The following is a 17,361-nucleotide window of genomic DNA, read 5'->3' on the forward strand; positions in this document are numbered from 1 at the left end:
GATGGCATCAGGCAGTAGCACAGGCCTTTGTATATTGTGGATGGGATCAGGCACCAATACAGGCCCTGGTGATATGTAGTTGGCCTCAGCCATGACCACACCCTGGTGTAATGTAAATGTCCTAAGCCAGTAGCAAAGGCCCTGGTGTAATGTGAATGACCTTAGCCAACACCACTGGTCCTGGTGAAATGTGGATGGTTTCCGACAGCACCACTTGCGCTGGTATAATGTGGATGGCATCAACGACTAGCACAGGCCCTGGTGAAATGTAGTTTGCCTCAGCCAGTAGCACAGGCCCTGTTGTTATGTGGATAGCATGAGCCAGCAATGCAGGCCCTTTTGAATTGTGGATGGCCTCATCTAACAACACTCTCCCTGGTGAAATATGGATGGTATTGGTCAGCACCACTGGCCCTGGTGTAATGTGAATGGCCTTAGCCAACACCACTGTCCCTGGTGTAATGTGGATGGCATAAGCCAGTATCACATGCCCTTGTGTATTGTGGATGTCGTCAGCCAGCAACACAGGCCCTGGTGTAATGTGGATGGCATGACCAAGCAACGCAGGCCCTGGTGAAATGAGGATGGCCTCAGCCAGCAACAAAGAACCTGGTGTGGTGAAGATGGCCTCACAGGGAGAACTGGCCCTGGTGTAATGTGGATGGCATCACCCAGTAGCACAGGCCTTTGTATATTGTGGATGGGATCAGGCACTAAGACAGGCACTGGTGAAATGTAGTTGGCCTCAGCCATGACCACACCCTGGTGTAATGTAAATGTCCTAAGCCAGTAGCAAAGGCCCTGGTGTAATGTGAATGACCTTAGCCAACACCACTGGCCCTGGTGAAATGTGCATGATATCGGTCAGCACCACAGGCCCAGGCGTAATGTGGATGGCATCAACGAGCAGCAGAGGACCTGGTGGGGTGAAGATGGCCTCAAAGCAAGCACTGTCCCTGGTGTAATGTGGATGGTAGAAGTCGGCATCAAAGGCCCTGATGTAATGCGGATGGCCTCAGCCAAAAGCACAGTCCCTGGTTTGGTTAAGATGGCCTCACAGGAAGCACTGTCTCTGGTGTAATGTGAATGGCCTTAGCCAACACCACTGGCCCTGGGAAATGTGCATGATATCGGTCAGTACCACAGGCCCAGGTGTAATGTGGATGGCCTCATCCAACAACACTGGCCGTGGTGAAATGTGGATGGTTTTGGAAAGCACCACTTGCACTGGTATAATGTGGATGGCATCAACGACTAGCACAGGCCCTGGTGAAATGTAGTTGGCCTCAGCCAGTAGCACAGGCTCTGTTGTTATGTGGATAGCATGAGCCAGCAATGCAGGCCCTTGTGAAATGTGGATGGCCTCATCTAACAACACTCTCCCTGGTGAAATATGGATGGTATTGGTCAGCACCACTGGCCCTGGTGTAATGTGAATGGCCTTAGCCAACACCACTGTCCCTGGTGTAATGTGGATGGCATCAGCCAGTATCACATGACCTTGTGTATTGTGGATGTCGTCAGCCAGCAACACAAGCCCTGGTGAAATGTAGTTGGCCTCACCCAGTAGCACAGGCCCTGGTGTAATGTGGATGGCATGACCAAGCAACGCAGGCACTGGTGAAATGTAGTTGGCCTCAGCCATGACCACACCCTGGTGTAATGTAAATGTCCTAAGCCAGTAGCAAAGGCCCTGGTGTAATGTGAATGACCTTAGCCAACACCACTGGCCCTGGTGAAATGTGCATGATATCGGTCAGCACCACAGGCCCAGGCGTAATGTGGATGGCATCAACGAGCAGCAGAGGCCCTGGTGGGGTGAAGATGGCCTCACAGCAAGCACTGTCCCTGGTGTAATGTGGATGGTAGAAGTCGGCATCAAAGGCCCTGATGTAATGCGGATGGCCTCAGCCAAAAGCACAGTCCCTGGTTTGGTTAAGATGGCCTCACAGGAAGCACTGTCTCTGGTGTAATGTGAATGGCCTTAGCCAACACCACTGGCCCTGGGAAATGTGCATGATATCGGTCAGCACGACAGGCCCAGGTGTAATGTGGATTGCCTCATCCAGCACCACAGACCTTGGTGTGTTGATGATGGCCTCAATGGAAGCACTTGCAGTGGTGTAATGTGGATGGCCTCATCCAACAACACTGGTCCTGGTGAAATGTGGATGGTTTCCGACAGCACCACTTGCGCTGGTATAATGTGGATGGCATCAACGACTAGCACAGGCCCTGGTGAAATGTAGTTGGCCTCAGCCAGTAGCACAGGCCCTGTTGTTATGTGGATAGCATGAGCCAGCAATGCAGGCCCTTGTGAAATGTGGATGGCCTCATCTAACAACACTGTCCCTGGTGAAATATGGATGGTATTGGTCAGCACCACTGGCCCTGGTGTAATGTGAATGGCCTTAGCCAACACCACTGTCCCTGGTGTAATGTGGATGGCATCAGCCAGTATCACATGCCCTTGTGTATTGTGGATGTCGTCAGCCAGCAACACAGGCCCTGGTGTAATGTGGATGGCATGACCAAGCAACGCAGGCCCTGGTGAAATGAGGATGGCCTCAGCCAGCAACAAAGAACCTGGTGTGGTGAAGATGGCCTCACAGGGAGAACTGGCCCTGGTGTAATGTGGATGGCATCACCCAGTAGCACAGGCCTTTGTATATTGTGGATGGGATCAGGCACTAAGACAGGCACTGGTGAAATGTAGTTGGCCTCAGCCATGACCACACCCTGGTGTAATGTAAATGTCCTAAGCCAGTAGCAAAGGCCCTGGTGTAATGTGAATGACCTTAGCCAACACCACTGGCCCTGGTGAAATGTGCATGATATCGGTCAGCACCACAGGCCCAGGCGTAATGTGGATGGCATCAACGAGCAGCAGAGGACCTGGTGGGGTGAAGATGGCCTCAAAGCAAGCACTGTCCCTGGTGTAATGTGGATGGTAGAAGTCGGCATCAAAGGCCCTGATGTAATGCGGATGGCCTCAGCCAAAAGCACAGTCCCTGGTTTGGTTAAGATGGCCTCACAGGAAGCACTGTCTCTGGTGTAATGTGAATGGCCTTAGCCAACACCACTGGCCCTGGGAAATGTGCATGATATCGGTCAGTACCACAGGCCCAGGTGTAATGTGGATGGCCTCATCCAACAACACTGGCCGTGGTGAAATGTGGATGGTTTTGGAAAGCACCACTTGCACTGGTATAATGTGGATGGCATCAACGACTAGCACAGGCCCTGGTGAAATGTAGTTGGCCTCAGCCAGTAGCACAGGCCCTGTTGTTATGTGGATGGCATGAGCCAGCAATGCAGGCCCTTGTGAAATGTGGATGGCCTCATCTAACAACACTCTCCCTGGTGAAATATGGATGGTATTGGTCAGCACCACTGGCCCTGGTGTAATGTTAATGGCCTTAGCCAACACCACTGCCCCTGGTGTAATGTGGATGGCATCAGCCCGTATCACATGCCCTTGTGTATTGTGGATGTCGTCAGCCAGCAACACAAGCACTGGTGAAATGTAGTTGGCCTGACCCAGTAGCACAGTCCGTGGTGTAATGTGGATGGCATGACCAAGCAACGCAGGCCCTGGTGAAATGAGGATGGCCTCAGCCAGCAACAAAGGCCCTGGTTTTGTGAAGATGGCCTCACAGGGAGCACTGGCCCTGGTTTAATGTGGATGGCATCAGGCAGTAGCACAGGCCTTTGTATATTGTGGATGGGATCAGGCACCAATACAGGCCCTGGTGATATGTAGTTGGCCTCAGCCATGACCACACCCTGGTGTAATGTAAATGTCCTAAGCCAGTAGCAAAGGCCCTGGTGTAATGTGAATGACCTTAGCCAACACCACTGGTCCTGGTGAAATGTGGATGGTTTCCGACAGCACCACTTGCGCTGGTATAATGTGGATGGCATCAACGACTAGCACAGGCCCTGGTGAAATGTAGTTTGCCTCAGCCAGTAGCACAGGCCCTGTTGTTATGTGGATAGCATGAGCCAGCAATGCAGGCCCTTTTGAATTGTGGATGGCCTCATCTAACAACACTCTCCCTGGTGAAATATGGATGGTATTGGTCAGCACCACTGGCCCTGGTGTAATGTGAATGGCCTTAGCCAACACCACTGTCCCTGGTGTAATGTGGATGGCATAAGCCAGTATCACATGCCCTTGTGTATTGTGGATGTCGTCAGCCAGCAACACAGGCCCTGGTGTAATGTGGATGGCATGACCAAGCAACGCAGGCCCTGGTGAAATGAGGATGGCCTCAGCCAGCAACAAAGAACCTGGTGTGGTGAAGATGGCCTCACAGGGAGAACTGGCCCTGGTGTAATGTGGATGGCATCACCCAGTAGCACAGGCCTTTGTATATTGTGGATGGGATCAGGCACTAAGACAGGCACTGGTGAAATGTAGTTGGCCTCAGCCATGACCACACCCTGGTGTAATGTAAATGTCCTAAGCCAGTAGCAAAGGCCCTGGTGTAATGTGAATGACCTTAGCCAACACCACTGGCCCTGGTGAAATGTGCATGATATCGGTCAGCACCACAGGCCCAGGCGTAATGTGGATGGCATCAACGAGCAGCAGAGGACCTGGTGGGGTGAAGATGGCCTCAAAGCAAGCACTGTCCCTGGTGTAATGTGGATGGTAGAAGTCGGCATCAAAGGCCCTGATGTAATGCGGATGGCCTCAGCCAAAAGCACAGTCCCTGGTTTGGTTAAGATGGCCTCACAGGAAGCACTGTCTCTGGTGTAATGTGAATGGCCTTAGCCAACACCACTGGCCCTGGGAAATGTGCATGATATCGGTCAGTACCACAGGCCCAGGTGTAATGTGGATGGCCTCATCCAACAACACTGGCCGTGGTGAAATGTGGATGGTTTTGGAAAGCACCACTTGCACTGGTATAATGTGGATGGCATCAACGACTAGCACAGGCCCTGGTGAAATGTAGTTGGCCTCAGCCAGTAGCACAGGCCCTGTTGTTATGTGGATAGCATGAGCCAGCAATGCAGGCCCTTGTGAAATGTGGATGGCCTCATCTAACAACACTCTCCCTGGTGAAATATGGATGGTATTGGTCAGCACCACTGGCCCTGGTGTAATGTGAATGGCCTTAGCCAACACCACTGTCCCTGGTGTAATGTGGATGGCATCAGCCAGTATCACATGACCTTGTGTATTGTGGATGTCGTCAGCCAGCAACACAAGCCCTGGTGAAATGTAGTTGGCCTCACCCAGTAGCACAGGCCCTGGTGTAATGTGGATGGCATGACCAAGCAACGCAGGCACTGGTGAAATGTAGTTGGCCTCAGCCATGACCACACCCTGGTGTAATGTAAATGTCCTAAGCCAGTAGCAAAGGCCCTGGTGTAATGTGAATGACCTTAGCCAACACCACTGGCCCTGGTGAAATGTGCATGATATCGGTCAGCACCACAGGCCCAGGCGTAATGTGGATGGCATCAACGAGCAGCAGAGGCCCTGGTGGGGTGAAGATGGCCTCACAGCAAGCACTGTCCCTGGTGTAATGTGGATGGTAGAAGTCGGCATCAAAGGCCCTGATGTAATGCGGATGGCCTCAGCCAAAAGCACAGTCCCTGGTTTGGTTAAGATGGCCTCACAGGAAGCACTGTCTCTGGTGTAATGTGAATGGCCTTAGCCAACACCACTGGCCCTGGGAAATGTGCATGATATCGGTCAGCACGACAGGCCCAGGTGTAATGTGGATTGCCTCATCCAGCACCACAGACCTTGGTGTGTTGATGATGGCCTCAATGGAAGCACTTGCAGTGGTGTAATGTGGATGGCCTCATCCAACAACACTGGTCCTGGTGAAATGTGGATGGTTTCCGACAGCACCACTTGCGCTGGTATAATGTGGATGGCATCAACGACTAGCACAGGCCCTGGTGAAATGTAGTTGGCCTCAGCCAGTAGCACAGGCCCTGTTGTTATGTGGATAGCATGAGCCAGCAATGCAGGCCCTTGTGAAATGTGGATGGCCTCATCTAACAACACTGTCCCTGGTGAAATATGGATGGTATTGGTCAGCACCACTGGCCCTGGTGTAATGTGAATGGCCTTAGCCAACACCACTGTCCCTGGTGTAATGTGGATGGCATCAGCCAGTATCACATGCCCTTGTGTATTGTGGATGTCGTCAGCCAGCAACACAGGCCCTGGTGTAATGTGGATGGCATGACCAAGCAACGCAGGCCCTGGTGAAATGAGGATGGCCTCAGCCAGCAACAAAGAACCTGGTGTGGTGAAGATGGCCTCACAGGGAGAACTGGCCCTGGTGTAATGTGGATGGCATCACCCAGTAGCACAGGCCTTTGTATATTGTGGATGGGATCAGGCACTAAGACAGGCACTGGTGAAATGTAGTTGGCCTCAGCCATGACCACACCCTGGTGTAATGTAAATGTCCTAAGCCAGTAGCAAAGGCCCTGGTGTAATGTGAATGACCTTAGCCAACACCACTGGCCCTGGTGAAATGTGCATGATATCGGTCAGCACCACAGGCCCAGGCGTAATGTGGATGGCATCAACGAGCAGCAGAGGACCTGGTGGGGTGAAGATGGCCTCAAAGCAAGCACTGTCCCTGGTGTAATGTGGATGGTAGAAGTCGGCATCAAAGGCCCTGATGTAATGCGGATGGCCTCAGCCAAAAGCACAGTCCCTGGTTTGGTTAAGATGGCCTCACAGGAAGCACTGTCTCTGGTGTAATGTGAATGGCCTTAGCCAACACCACTGGCCCTGGGAAATGTGCATGATATCGGTCAGTACCACAGGCCCAGGTGTAATGTGGATGGCCTCATCCAACAACACTGGCCGTGGTGAAATGTGGATGGTTTTGGAAAGCACCACTTGCACTGGTATAATGTGGATGGCATCAACGACTAGCACAGGCCCTGGTGAAATGTAGTTGGCCTCAGCCAGTAGCACAGGCCCTGTTGTTATGTGGATGGCATGAGCCAGCAATGCAGGCCCTTGTGAAATGTGGATGGCCTCATCTAACAACACTCTCCCTGGTGAAATATGGATGGTATTGGTCAGCACCACTGGCCCTGGTGTAATGTTAATGGCCTTAGCCAACACCACTGCCCCTGGTGTAATGTGGATGGCATCAGCCCGTATCACATGCCCTTGTGTATTGTGGATGTCGTCAGCCAGCAACACAAGCACTGGTGAAATGTAGTTGGCCTGACCCAGTAGCACAGTCCGTGGTGTAATGTGGATGGCATGACCAAGCAACGCAGGCCCTGGTGAAATGAGGATGGCCTCAGCCAGCAACAAAGGCCCTGGTTTTGTGAAGATGGCCTCACAGGGAGCACTGGCCCTGGTTTAATGTGGATGGCATCAGGCAGTAGCACAGGCCTTTGTATATTGTGGATGGGATCAGGCACCAATACAGGCCCTGGTGATATGTAGTTGGCCTCAGCCATGACCACACCCTGGTGTAATGTAAATGTCCTAAGCCAGTAGCAAAGGCCCTGGTGTAATGTGAATGACCTTAGCCAACACCACTGGCCCTGGTGAAATGTGCATGATATCGGCCAGCACCACAGGCCCAGGCGTAATGTGGATGGCATCAACGAGCAGCAGAGGCCCTGGTGCGGTGAAGATGGCCTCAAAGCAAGCACTGTCCCTGGTGTAATGTGGATGGTAGAAGTCGGCATCAAAGGCCCTGATGTAATGCGGATGGCCTCAGCCAAAAGCACAGTCCCTGGTTTGGTTAAGATGGCCTCACAGGAAGCACTGTCTCTGGTGTAATGTGAATGGCCTTAGCCAACACCACTGGCCCTGGGAAATGTGCATGATATCGATCAGCACCACAGGCCCAGGTGTAATGTGGATGGCCTCATCCAAGAACACTGGCCGTGGTGAAATGTGGATGGTTTTGGACAGCACCACTTGCGCTGGTATAATGTGGATGGCATCAACGACTAGCACAGGCCCTGGTGAAATGTAGTTGGCCTCAGCCAGTAGCACAGGCCCTGTTGTTATGTGGATGGCATGAGCCAGCAATGCAGGCCCTTGTGAAATGTGGATGGCCTCATCTAACAACACTGTCCCTGGTGAAATATGGATGGTATTGGTCAGCACCACTGCCCCTGGTGTAATGTGGATGGCATCAGCCAGTATCACATGCCCTAGTGTATTGTGGATGTCGTCAGCCAGCAACACAAGCACTGGTGAAATGTAGTTGGCCTCACCCAGTAGCACAGTCCCTGGTGTAATGTGGATGGCATGACCAAGCAACGCAGGCCCTGGTGAAATGAGGATGGCCTCAGCCAGCAACAAAGGCCCTGGTGTTTTGAAGATGGCCTCACAAGGAGCACTGGCCCTGGTTTAATGTGGATGGCATCAGCCAGAAGAACAGGCCTTTGTATATTGTCGATGGGATCAGGCACCAATACAGGCCCTGGTGATATGTAGTTGGCCTCAGCCATGACCACACCCTGGTGTAATGTAAATGTCCTAAGCCAGTAGCAAAGGCCCTGGTGTAATGTGAATGACCTTAGCCAACACCACTGGCCCTGGTGAAATGTGCATGATATCGGTCAGCACCACAGGCCCAGGTGTAATGTGGATGGCATCAACGAGCAGCAGAGGCCCTGGTGGGGTGAAGATGGCCTCAAAGCAAGCACTGTCCCTGGTGTAATGTGGATGGTAGAAAGGAAGGAAAGGAAAGGGGGTTTATTGCCAAATGTTGAGCAGGTTTACATGGCCTCATCTAACAACACTCTCCCTGGTGAAATATGGATGGTATTGGTCAGCACCACTGGCCCTGGTGTAATGTTAATGGCCTTAGCCAACACCACTGCCCCTGGTGTAATGTGGATGGCATCAGCCCGTATCACATGCCCTTGTGTATTGTGGATGTCGTCAGCCAGCAACACAAGCACTGGTGAAATGTAGTTGGCCTGACCCAGTAGCACAGTCCGTGGTGTAATGTGGATGGCATGACCAAGCAACGCAGGCCCTGGTGAAATGAGGATGGCCTCAGCCAGCAACAAAGGCCCTGGTTTTGTGAAGATGGCCTCACAGGGAGCACTGGCCCTGGTTTAATGTGGATGGCATCAGGCAGTAGCACAGGCCTTTGTATATTGTGGATGGGATCAGGCACCAATACAGGCCCTGGTGATATGTAGTTGGCCTCAGCCATGACCACACCCTGGTGTAATGTAAATGTCCTAAGCCAGTAGCAAAGGCCCTGGTGTAATGTGAATGACCTTAGCCAACACCACTGGCCCTGGTGAAATGTGCATGATATCGGTCAGCACCACAGGCCCAGGCATAATGTGGATGGCATCAACGAGCAGCAGAGGCCCTGGTGGGGTGAAGATGGCCTCAAAGGAAGCACTGTCCCTGGTGTAATGTGGATGGTAGAAGTCGGCATCACAGGCCCTGATGTAATGCGGATGGCCTCAGCCAAAAGCACAGTCCCTGGTTTGGTTAAGATGGCCTCACAGGAAGCACTGTCTCTGGTGTAATGAGAATGGCCTTAGCCAACACCACTGGCCCTAGGAAATGTGCATGATATCGGTCAGCACCACAGGCCCAGGTGTAATGTGGATGGCCTCATCCAACAACACTGGCCGTGGTGAAATGTGGATGGTTTTGGACAGCACCACTTGCGCTGGTATAATGTGGATGGCATCAACGACTAGCAAAGGCCCTGGTGAAATGTAGTTGGCCTCAGCCAGTAGCACAAGCCCTGTTGTTATGTGGATGGCATGAGCCAGCAATGCAGGCCCTTGTGAAATGTGGATGGCCTCATCTAACAACACTGTCCCTGGTGAAATATGGATGGTATTGGTCAGCACCACTGGCCCTGGTGTAATGTGAATGGCCTTAGCCAACACCACTGCCCCTGGTGTAATGTGGATGGCATCAGCCAGTATCACATGCCCTAGTGTATTGTGGATGTCGTCAGCCAGCAACACAAGCACTGGTGAAATGTAGTTGGCCTCACCCAGTAGCACAGTCCCTGGTGTAATGTGGATGGCATGACCAAGCAACGCAGGCCCTGGTGAAATGAGGATGGCCTCAGCCAGCAACAAAGGCCCTGGTTTTGTGAAGATGGCCTCACAGGGAGCACTGGCCCTGGTTTAATGTTGATGTCATCAGGCAGTAGCACAGGCCTTTGTATATTGTCGATGGGATGAGGCACCAATACAGGCCCTGGTGATATGTAGTTGGCCTCAGCCATGACCACACCCTGGTGTAATGTAAATGTCCTAAGCCAGTAGCAAAGGCCCTGGTGTAATGTGAATGACCTTAGCCAACACCACTGGCCCTGGGAAATGTGCATGATATCGGTCAGCACCACAGGCCCAGGTGTAATGTGGATGGCATGACCAAGCAACGCAGGCCGTGGTGAAATGAGGATGGCCTCAGCCAGCAACAAAGGCCCTGGTGTTGTGAAGATGGCCTCACAAGGAGCACTGGCCCTGGTTTAATGTGGATGGCATCAGCCAGAAGAACAGGCCTTTGTATATTGTCGATGGGATCAGGCACCAATACAGGCCCTGGTGATATGTAGTTGGCCTCAGCCATGACCACACCCTGGTGTAATGTAAATGTCCTAAGCCAGTAGCAAAGGCCCTGGTGTAATGTGAATGACCTTAGCCAACACCACTGGCCCTGGTGAAATGTGCATGATATCGGTCAGCACCACAGGCCCAGGTGTAATGTGGATGGCATCAACGAGCAGCAGAGGCCCTGGTGGGGTGAAGATGGCCTCAAAGCAAGCACTGTCCCTGGTGTAATGTGGATGGTAGAAAGGAAGGAAAGGAAGGAAAGGAAGGAAGGAAAGGAAAGGGGGTTTATTGCCAAATGTTGAGCAGGTTTACAACATTAGGAAATTGCTGCGGTGCTTCAGTGCAAACATAGTGTCATAAATTGCGCTTAAATAGACATGAAAAAATAAAAGTAAAAAATAAAAGTAAGAATAAGAATTAAAAGTGCTACGTAGAAAGATATGTGCATGAGATATACATGAGATATATACATGAGATATATACATGAGAATAAGAATTAAGAGTGCTGCGTAGAAAGATATATACATGAGAATAAGAATTAAAAGTGCTGCGTAGAAAGATATATACATGAGTGCAGGTGGTGATCAGTGCCAAACATGGAATGATGCAGTGACACAGCGTAGGGTCATGTGTTAGTGGCGGGAACAGTCATATGGTTATTGTTCATGTGTCCAACAGCAGAGGGGAAGAAGCTGTTCTTATGGCGAGAGGTTCTGGTGCGAATGGACCGGAGCCTCCTGCCTGAGGGGAGCAGGTCAAACAGACTGTGTCCAGGGTGAGAAGGGTCAGCTGAGATACGAGCTGCACGCCGCAATGTCCTGGAGGTGTGCAGGTCCTGCAGAGATGGGAGTCTGCAGCCAATCACCTTCTCAGCAGAGCGCACAACACGCTGCAGTCTCTGTTTGTCCCTGATAGTGGCTCCAGCATACCACACTGTGATGGAGGAGGTGAGGATGGACTCGATGATTGCAGTGTAGAACTGCATCATCGTCCGTGTTGGCAGGTTGAATTTCTTCAGCTGCCTCAGGAAGTACATCCTCTGCTGGGCTTTCTTGATGACGGAGGTGATGGTGGGCTCCCACTTCAGGTCCTGGGTGATGGTGGTACCCAGGAAGCGGAATGAGTCCACAGAGGTGATGGGGGTGTCAGTCAGGATGATGGGGGGGAGTGGGGCTGTGTTCTTCCTGAAGTCCACAATGATCTCCACTGTCTTCTGGGCATTCAGCACCAGGTTGTTGTGGCTGCACCAGGACACCAGACGTTCAACCTCCCTCCTGTAGGCAGACTCATCCCCGTCCGAGATGAGCCCAATAACGGTGGTGTCATCTGCAAACTTGATTAGCTTGACAGACTGGTGGGTGGAGGTGCAGCAGTTGGTGTACAGGGAGAAGAGCAGAGGAGAAAGAACACAGCCCTGAGGGAAGCCGGTGCTGATGGTCCGGGAGTCCGAGACATTCTTTCCCAGCCTCACATGCTGCTTCCTGTCCGTCAGGAAGTCAGTGATCCACCGGCAGGTGGGATCAGGCACATTCATCTGGGAAAGCTTGCCTCGGAGATGGTCTGGAAGGATGGCGTTGAAGGCAGAGCTGAAGTCCACAAACAGGATCCTGGCGTAGGTTCCTGGGGAGTCCAGATGCTGCAGGATGAAGTGTAGGGCCATGTTGATGGCGTCGTCTACAGACCTGTTGGCTCTATATGCAAACTGCAGGGGGTCCAGGAGGGGGGCCGTGAGGGTCTTGAGATGGGAGAGAACTAGGCGCTCAAATGACTTCATGACCACAGATGTCAGAGCCACGGGTCTGTAGTCATTTAGTCCAGTGATCCTAGGTTTCTTGGGGACAGGGATTATGGTAGAGGACTTGAAGCAGGCAGGCACATGACATGCCTGCAGTGAGGAGTTGAAAATGCCAGAAAACACTGGGGCCAGCTCGTTTGCACAGTGTCTGAGGGTGGCAGGAGACACACCGTCTGGGCCGGGAGCTTTCCGAGCATTCAGATTCTTAAACTGCTTCCTCACATCTGCTTCATGAATATGAAGAGTTGTGGTGGGAGGAGGTGGTGTGAAATCCTCTTTTGTGTGGGGTGAGGAGGGGGGTGTTGTAGGTGAACAGTTTGAAGGTGGTGATGGCTCTATGGAGGGGGGAGAGGTGGGGGGATGAGTGTCCAAAGTGTCTCTATTGTTGGGGCCATTGGAGGTGTGAAGGCTGCCTGATGGCTCGTCAAAACGGCAGTAAAAGTCGTTGAGGGTGTTGGCCAAGAGCAAGTCGTCAGTGGAGTGGGGGGTTTTAGGCTTGTAGTTTGTGATATTCCTAAAACCTTTCCACACAGAGGCCGAGTCATTCTCTGAGATCTGCTACTGCATCTTCTCAGAGTGCTGATGTTTAGCAATGTCCACTTCTCTAGTGGCATCAAAGGCCCTGATGTAATGCGGATGGCCTCAGCCAAAAGCACAGTCCCTGGTTTGGTTAAGATGGCCTCACAGGAAGCACTGTCTCTGGTGTAATGTGAATGGCCTTAGCCAACACCACTGGCCCTGGGAAATGTGCATGATATCGGTCAGCACCACAGGCCCAGTGTTGTAATGTGGATGGCCTCATCCAACAACACTGGCCGTGGTGAAATATGGATGGTTTTGGACAGCACCACTTGCGCTGGTATAATGTGGATGGCATCAACGACTAGCACAGGCCCTGGTGAAATGTAGTTGGCCTCAGCCAGTAGCACAGGCCCTTTTGTTATGTGGATGGCATGAGCCAGCAATGCAGGCCCTTGTGAAATGTGGATTGCCTCATCTAACAACACTGTCCCTGGTGAAATATGGATGGTATTGGTCAACACCACTGGCCCTGGTGTAATGTGAATGGCCTTAGCCAACACCACTGCCCCTGGTGTAATGTGGATGGCATCAGCCAGTATCACATGCCCTTGTGTATTGTGGATGTCGTCAGCCAGCAACACAAGCACTGGTGAAATGTAGTTGGCCTCACCCAGTAGCAGAGTCCCGGGTGTAATGTGGATGGCATGACCAAGCAACGCAGGCCCTGGTGAAATGAGGATGGCCTCAGCCAGCAACAAAGGCCCTGGTGTGGTGAAGATGGCCTCACAGGGAGCACTGGCCCTGGTTTAATGTGGATGGCATCAGCCAGTAGCACAGGCCTTTGTATATTGTGGATGGGATCAGGCACCAATACAGGCCCTGGTGATATGTAGTTGGCCTCAGCCATGACCACACCCTGGTGTAATGTAAATGTCCTAAGCCAGTAGCAAAGGCCCTGGTGTAATGTGAATGACCTTAGCCAACACCACTGGCCCTGGTGTAATGTGGATGGTAGAAGTCGGCATCACAGGCCCTGATGTAATGCGGATGGCCTCAGCCAAAAGCACAGTCCCTGGTTTGGTTAAGATGGCCTCACAGGAAGCACTGTCTCTGGTGTAATGTGAATGGCCTTAGCCAACACCACTGGCCCTGGGAAATGTGCATGATATCGGTCAGCACCACAGGCCCAGGTGTAATGTGGATGGCATGACCAAGCAACGCAGGCCCTGGTGAAACGAGGATGGCCTCAGCCAGCAACAAAGGCCCTGGTGTTGTGAAAATGGCCTCACAGGGAGCACAGGCCCTGGTGAAATGTGGATGGCATCAGGCAATAGCACAGGCCTTTGTATATTGTCGATGGGATCAGGCACCAATACAGGCCCTGGTGATATGTAGTTGGCCTCAGCCATGACCACACCCTGGTGTAATGTAAATGTCCTAAGCCAGTAGCAAAGGCCCTGGTGTAATGTGAATGACCTTAGCCAACACCACTGGCCCTGGTGTAATGTGGATGGTAGAAGTCGGCATCACAGGCCCTGATGTAATGCGGATGGCCTCAGCCAAAAGCACAGTCCCTGGTTTGGTTAAGATGGCCTCACAGGAAGCACTGTCTCTGGTGTAATTTGAATGGCCTTAGCCAACACCACTGGCCCTGGGAAATGTGCATGATATCGGTCAGCACCACAGGCCCAGGTGTAATGTGGATGGCATGACCAAGCAACGCCGGCCTTGGTGAAATGAGGATGGCCTCAGCCAGCAACAAAGGCCCTGGTGTTGTGAAGATGGCCTCACAGGGAGCACAGGCCCTGGTGAAATGTGGATGGCATCAGGCAATAGCACAGGCCTTTGTATATTGTCGATGGGATCAGGCACCAATACAGGCCCTGGTGATATGTAGTTGGCCTCAGCCATGACCACACCCTGGTGTAATGAAAATGTCCTAAACCAGTAGCAAAGGCCCTGGTGTAATGTGAATGACCTTAGCCAACACCACTGGCCCTGGTGTAATGTGGATGGTAGAAGTCGGCATCACAGGCCCTGATGTAATGCGGATGGCCTCAGCCAAAAGCACAGTCCCTGGTTTGGTTAAGATGGCCTCACAGGAAGCACTGTCTCTGGTGTAATGTGAATGGCCTTAGCCAACACCACTGGCCCTGGGAAATGTGCATGATATCGGTCAGCACCACAGGCCCAGGTGTAATGTGGATGGCCTCATCCAACAACACTGGTCCTGGTGAAATGTGGATGGTTTCCGACAGCACCACTTGCGCTGGTATAATGTGGATGACATCAACGACTAGCACAGGCCCTGGTGAAATGTAGTTGGCTTCAGCCATGACCACACCCTGGTGTAATGAAAATGTCCTAAACCAGTAGCAAAGGCCCTGGTGTAATGTGAATGACCTTAGCCAACACCACTGGCCCTGGTGTAATGTGGATGGTAGAAGTCGGCATCACAGGCCCTGATGTAATGCGGATGGCCTCAGCCAAAAGCACAGTCCCTGGTTTGGTTAAGATGGCCTCACAGGAAGCACTGTCTCTGGTGTAATGTGAATGGCCTCATCTAACAACACTGTCCCTGGTGAAATATGGATGGTATTGGTCATCACCACTGGCCCTGGTGTAATGTGAATGGCCTTAGCCAACACCACTGCCCCTTGTGTAATGTGGATGGCATCAGCCAGTATCACATGCCCTTGTGTATTGTGGATGTCGTCAGCCAGCAACACAAGCACTGGTGAAATGTAGTTGGCCTCACCCAGTAGCACAGTCCCTGGTGTAATGTGGATGGCATGACCAAGCAACGCAGGCCCTGGTGAAATGAGGATGGCCTCAGCCAAAAGCACAGTCCCTGGTTTGGTTAAGATGGCCTCACAGGAAGCACTGTCTCTGGTGTAATGTGAATGGCCTTAGCCAACACCACTGGCCCTGGGAAATGTGCATGATATCGGTCAGCACCACAGGCCCAGGTGTGGATGGCATGACCAAGCAACGCAGGCCCTGGTGAAATGAGGATGGCCTCAGCCAGCATTAAAGGCCCTGGTGTTGTGAAGATGGCCTCACAAGGAACACTGGCCCTGGTTTAATGTGGATGGCATCAGGCAGTAGCACAGGCCTTTGTATATTGTGGATGGGATCAGGCACCAATACAGGCCCTGGTGATATGTAGTTGGCCTCAGCCATGACCACACCCTGGTGTAATGTAAATGTCCTAAGCCAGTAGCAAAGGCCCTGGTGTAATGTGAATGACCTTAGCCAACACCACTGGCCCTGGTGAAATGTGCATGATATCGGTCAGCACCACAGGCCCAGGCATAATGTGGATGGCATCAACGAGCAGCAGAGGCCCTGGTGGGGTGAAGATGGCCTCAAAGCAAGCACTGTCCCTGGTGTAATGTGGATGGTAGAAGTCGGCATCAAAGGCCCTGATGTAATGCGGATGGCCTCAGCCAAAAGCACAGTCCCTGGTTTGGTTAAGATGGCCTCACAGGAAGCACTGTCTCTGGTTTAATGTGAATGGCCTTAGCCAACACCACTGGTCCTGGGAAATGTGCATGATATCGGTCAGCACCACAGGCCCAGGTGTAATGTGGATGGCATGACCAAGCAACGCAGGCCCTGGTGAAATGAGGATGGCCTCAGCCAGCAACAAAGGCCCTGGTGTTGTGAAGATGGCCTCACAGGGAGCACTGGCCCTGGTTTAATGTGGATGGCATCAGGCAGTAGCACAGGCCTTTGTATATTGTCGATGGGATCAGGCACTATGGAATCAGAACGATGCCACCTTGAAACGAAACCGAAAAATGGATTGAAACCGAAAAAAAATATTGTAACTGAAATAAACGTACTGAAAAATCTTGTATTGAAACCGAAAAAAAAAATGGATAGTGAAAAACAATTAATTAAAACTGTAATTTTTTTGTTTTCGCTTACAATTTTTTTTTTTTTCGGTTTCAATCCATTTTTCGGTTTCAAACCAGTTTTCGGTTTCAAACCATTTTTCAGTTTCAATCTGCTGGCACTGTTTTGGCATCCGGAGGCGCGCTTGAGGGGGCGGGGATTCCGACCCGCATGAATTTGCAGACATTATAGAGTCCGTTGCTCGTGCTGACCAAGCTGCCATTTTTCTCTTTTTGCCTCTTTCAATAATGGCTGCATCAAGTTCAAGTGGACCCTCTAAACCACAGGTAAGTAATCATTTTCCGTCGTCTTTCTTTGCTATTTCACTCGACTGGACATAGGTGTAGTTTTTATTAGCTAAATCTGGTGAAGTTGTGGTAAAATGCCAACATTAGCCTATTCGTTGTAGCAAGCTAGCTGGCAGCTAAAATTTGCTAAATTCAGTGATGCCCCTGTCACTTTCAGGAGTTAGAGGCCCGTGTTATAACGGCGGCACAAGATATAATCAACAGGTTAGCTCAAAGTCTTCAGCAACCTAATACCACATGTATACCAAATGCTGAGCACTCTCACGAGCACTC

General features: G+C 51.7%; 1 protein-coding gene across 1 annotated transcript in view; it reads left to right on the top strand.

The window, feature by feature from the left end:
• Positions 1–17,319, top strand: part of LOC146620587 (uncharacterized) — a 54,775-nt gene extending 37,456 nt beyond the window's left edge. Inside the window, exon 2 of the mRNA XM_085369027.1 lies at positions 17,246–17,319. Within this exon, the coding sequence (XP_085225153.1) occupies positions 17,246–17,319 (74 nt within the window). The remainder of the gene's footprint in view (positions 1–17,245) is intronic.
• The last annotated feature ends 42 nt before the right edge of the window (positions 17,320–17,361 follow it).

The sequence above is a fragment of the Diplotaxodon limnothrissa genome, linkage group LG13, assembly GCF_057381915.1.
Source record: "Diplotaxodon limnothrissa isolate DT_005_m linkage group LG13, D_limnothrissa_male_GT1.1, whole genome shotgun sequence".
In the NCBI taxonomy this organism is placed as follows: domain Eukaryota; kingdom Metazoa; phylum Chordata; class Actinopteri; order Cichliformes; family Cichlidae; genus Diplotaxodon; species Diplotaxodon limnothrissa.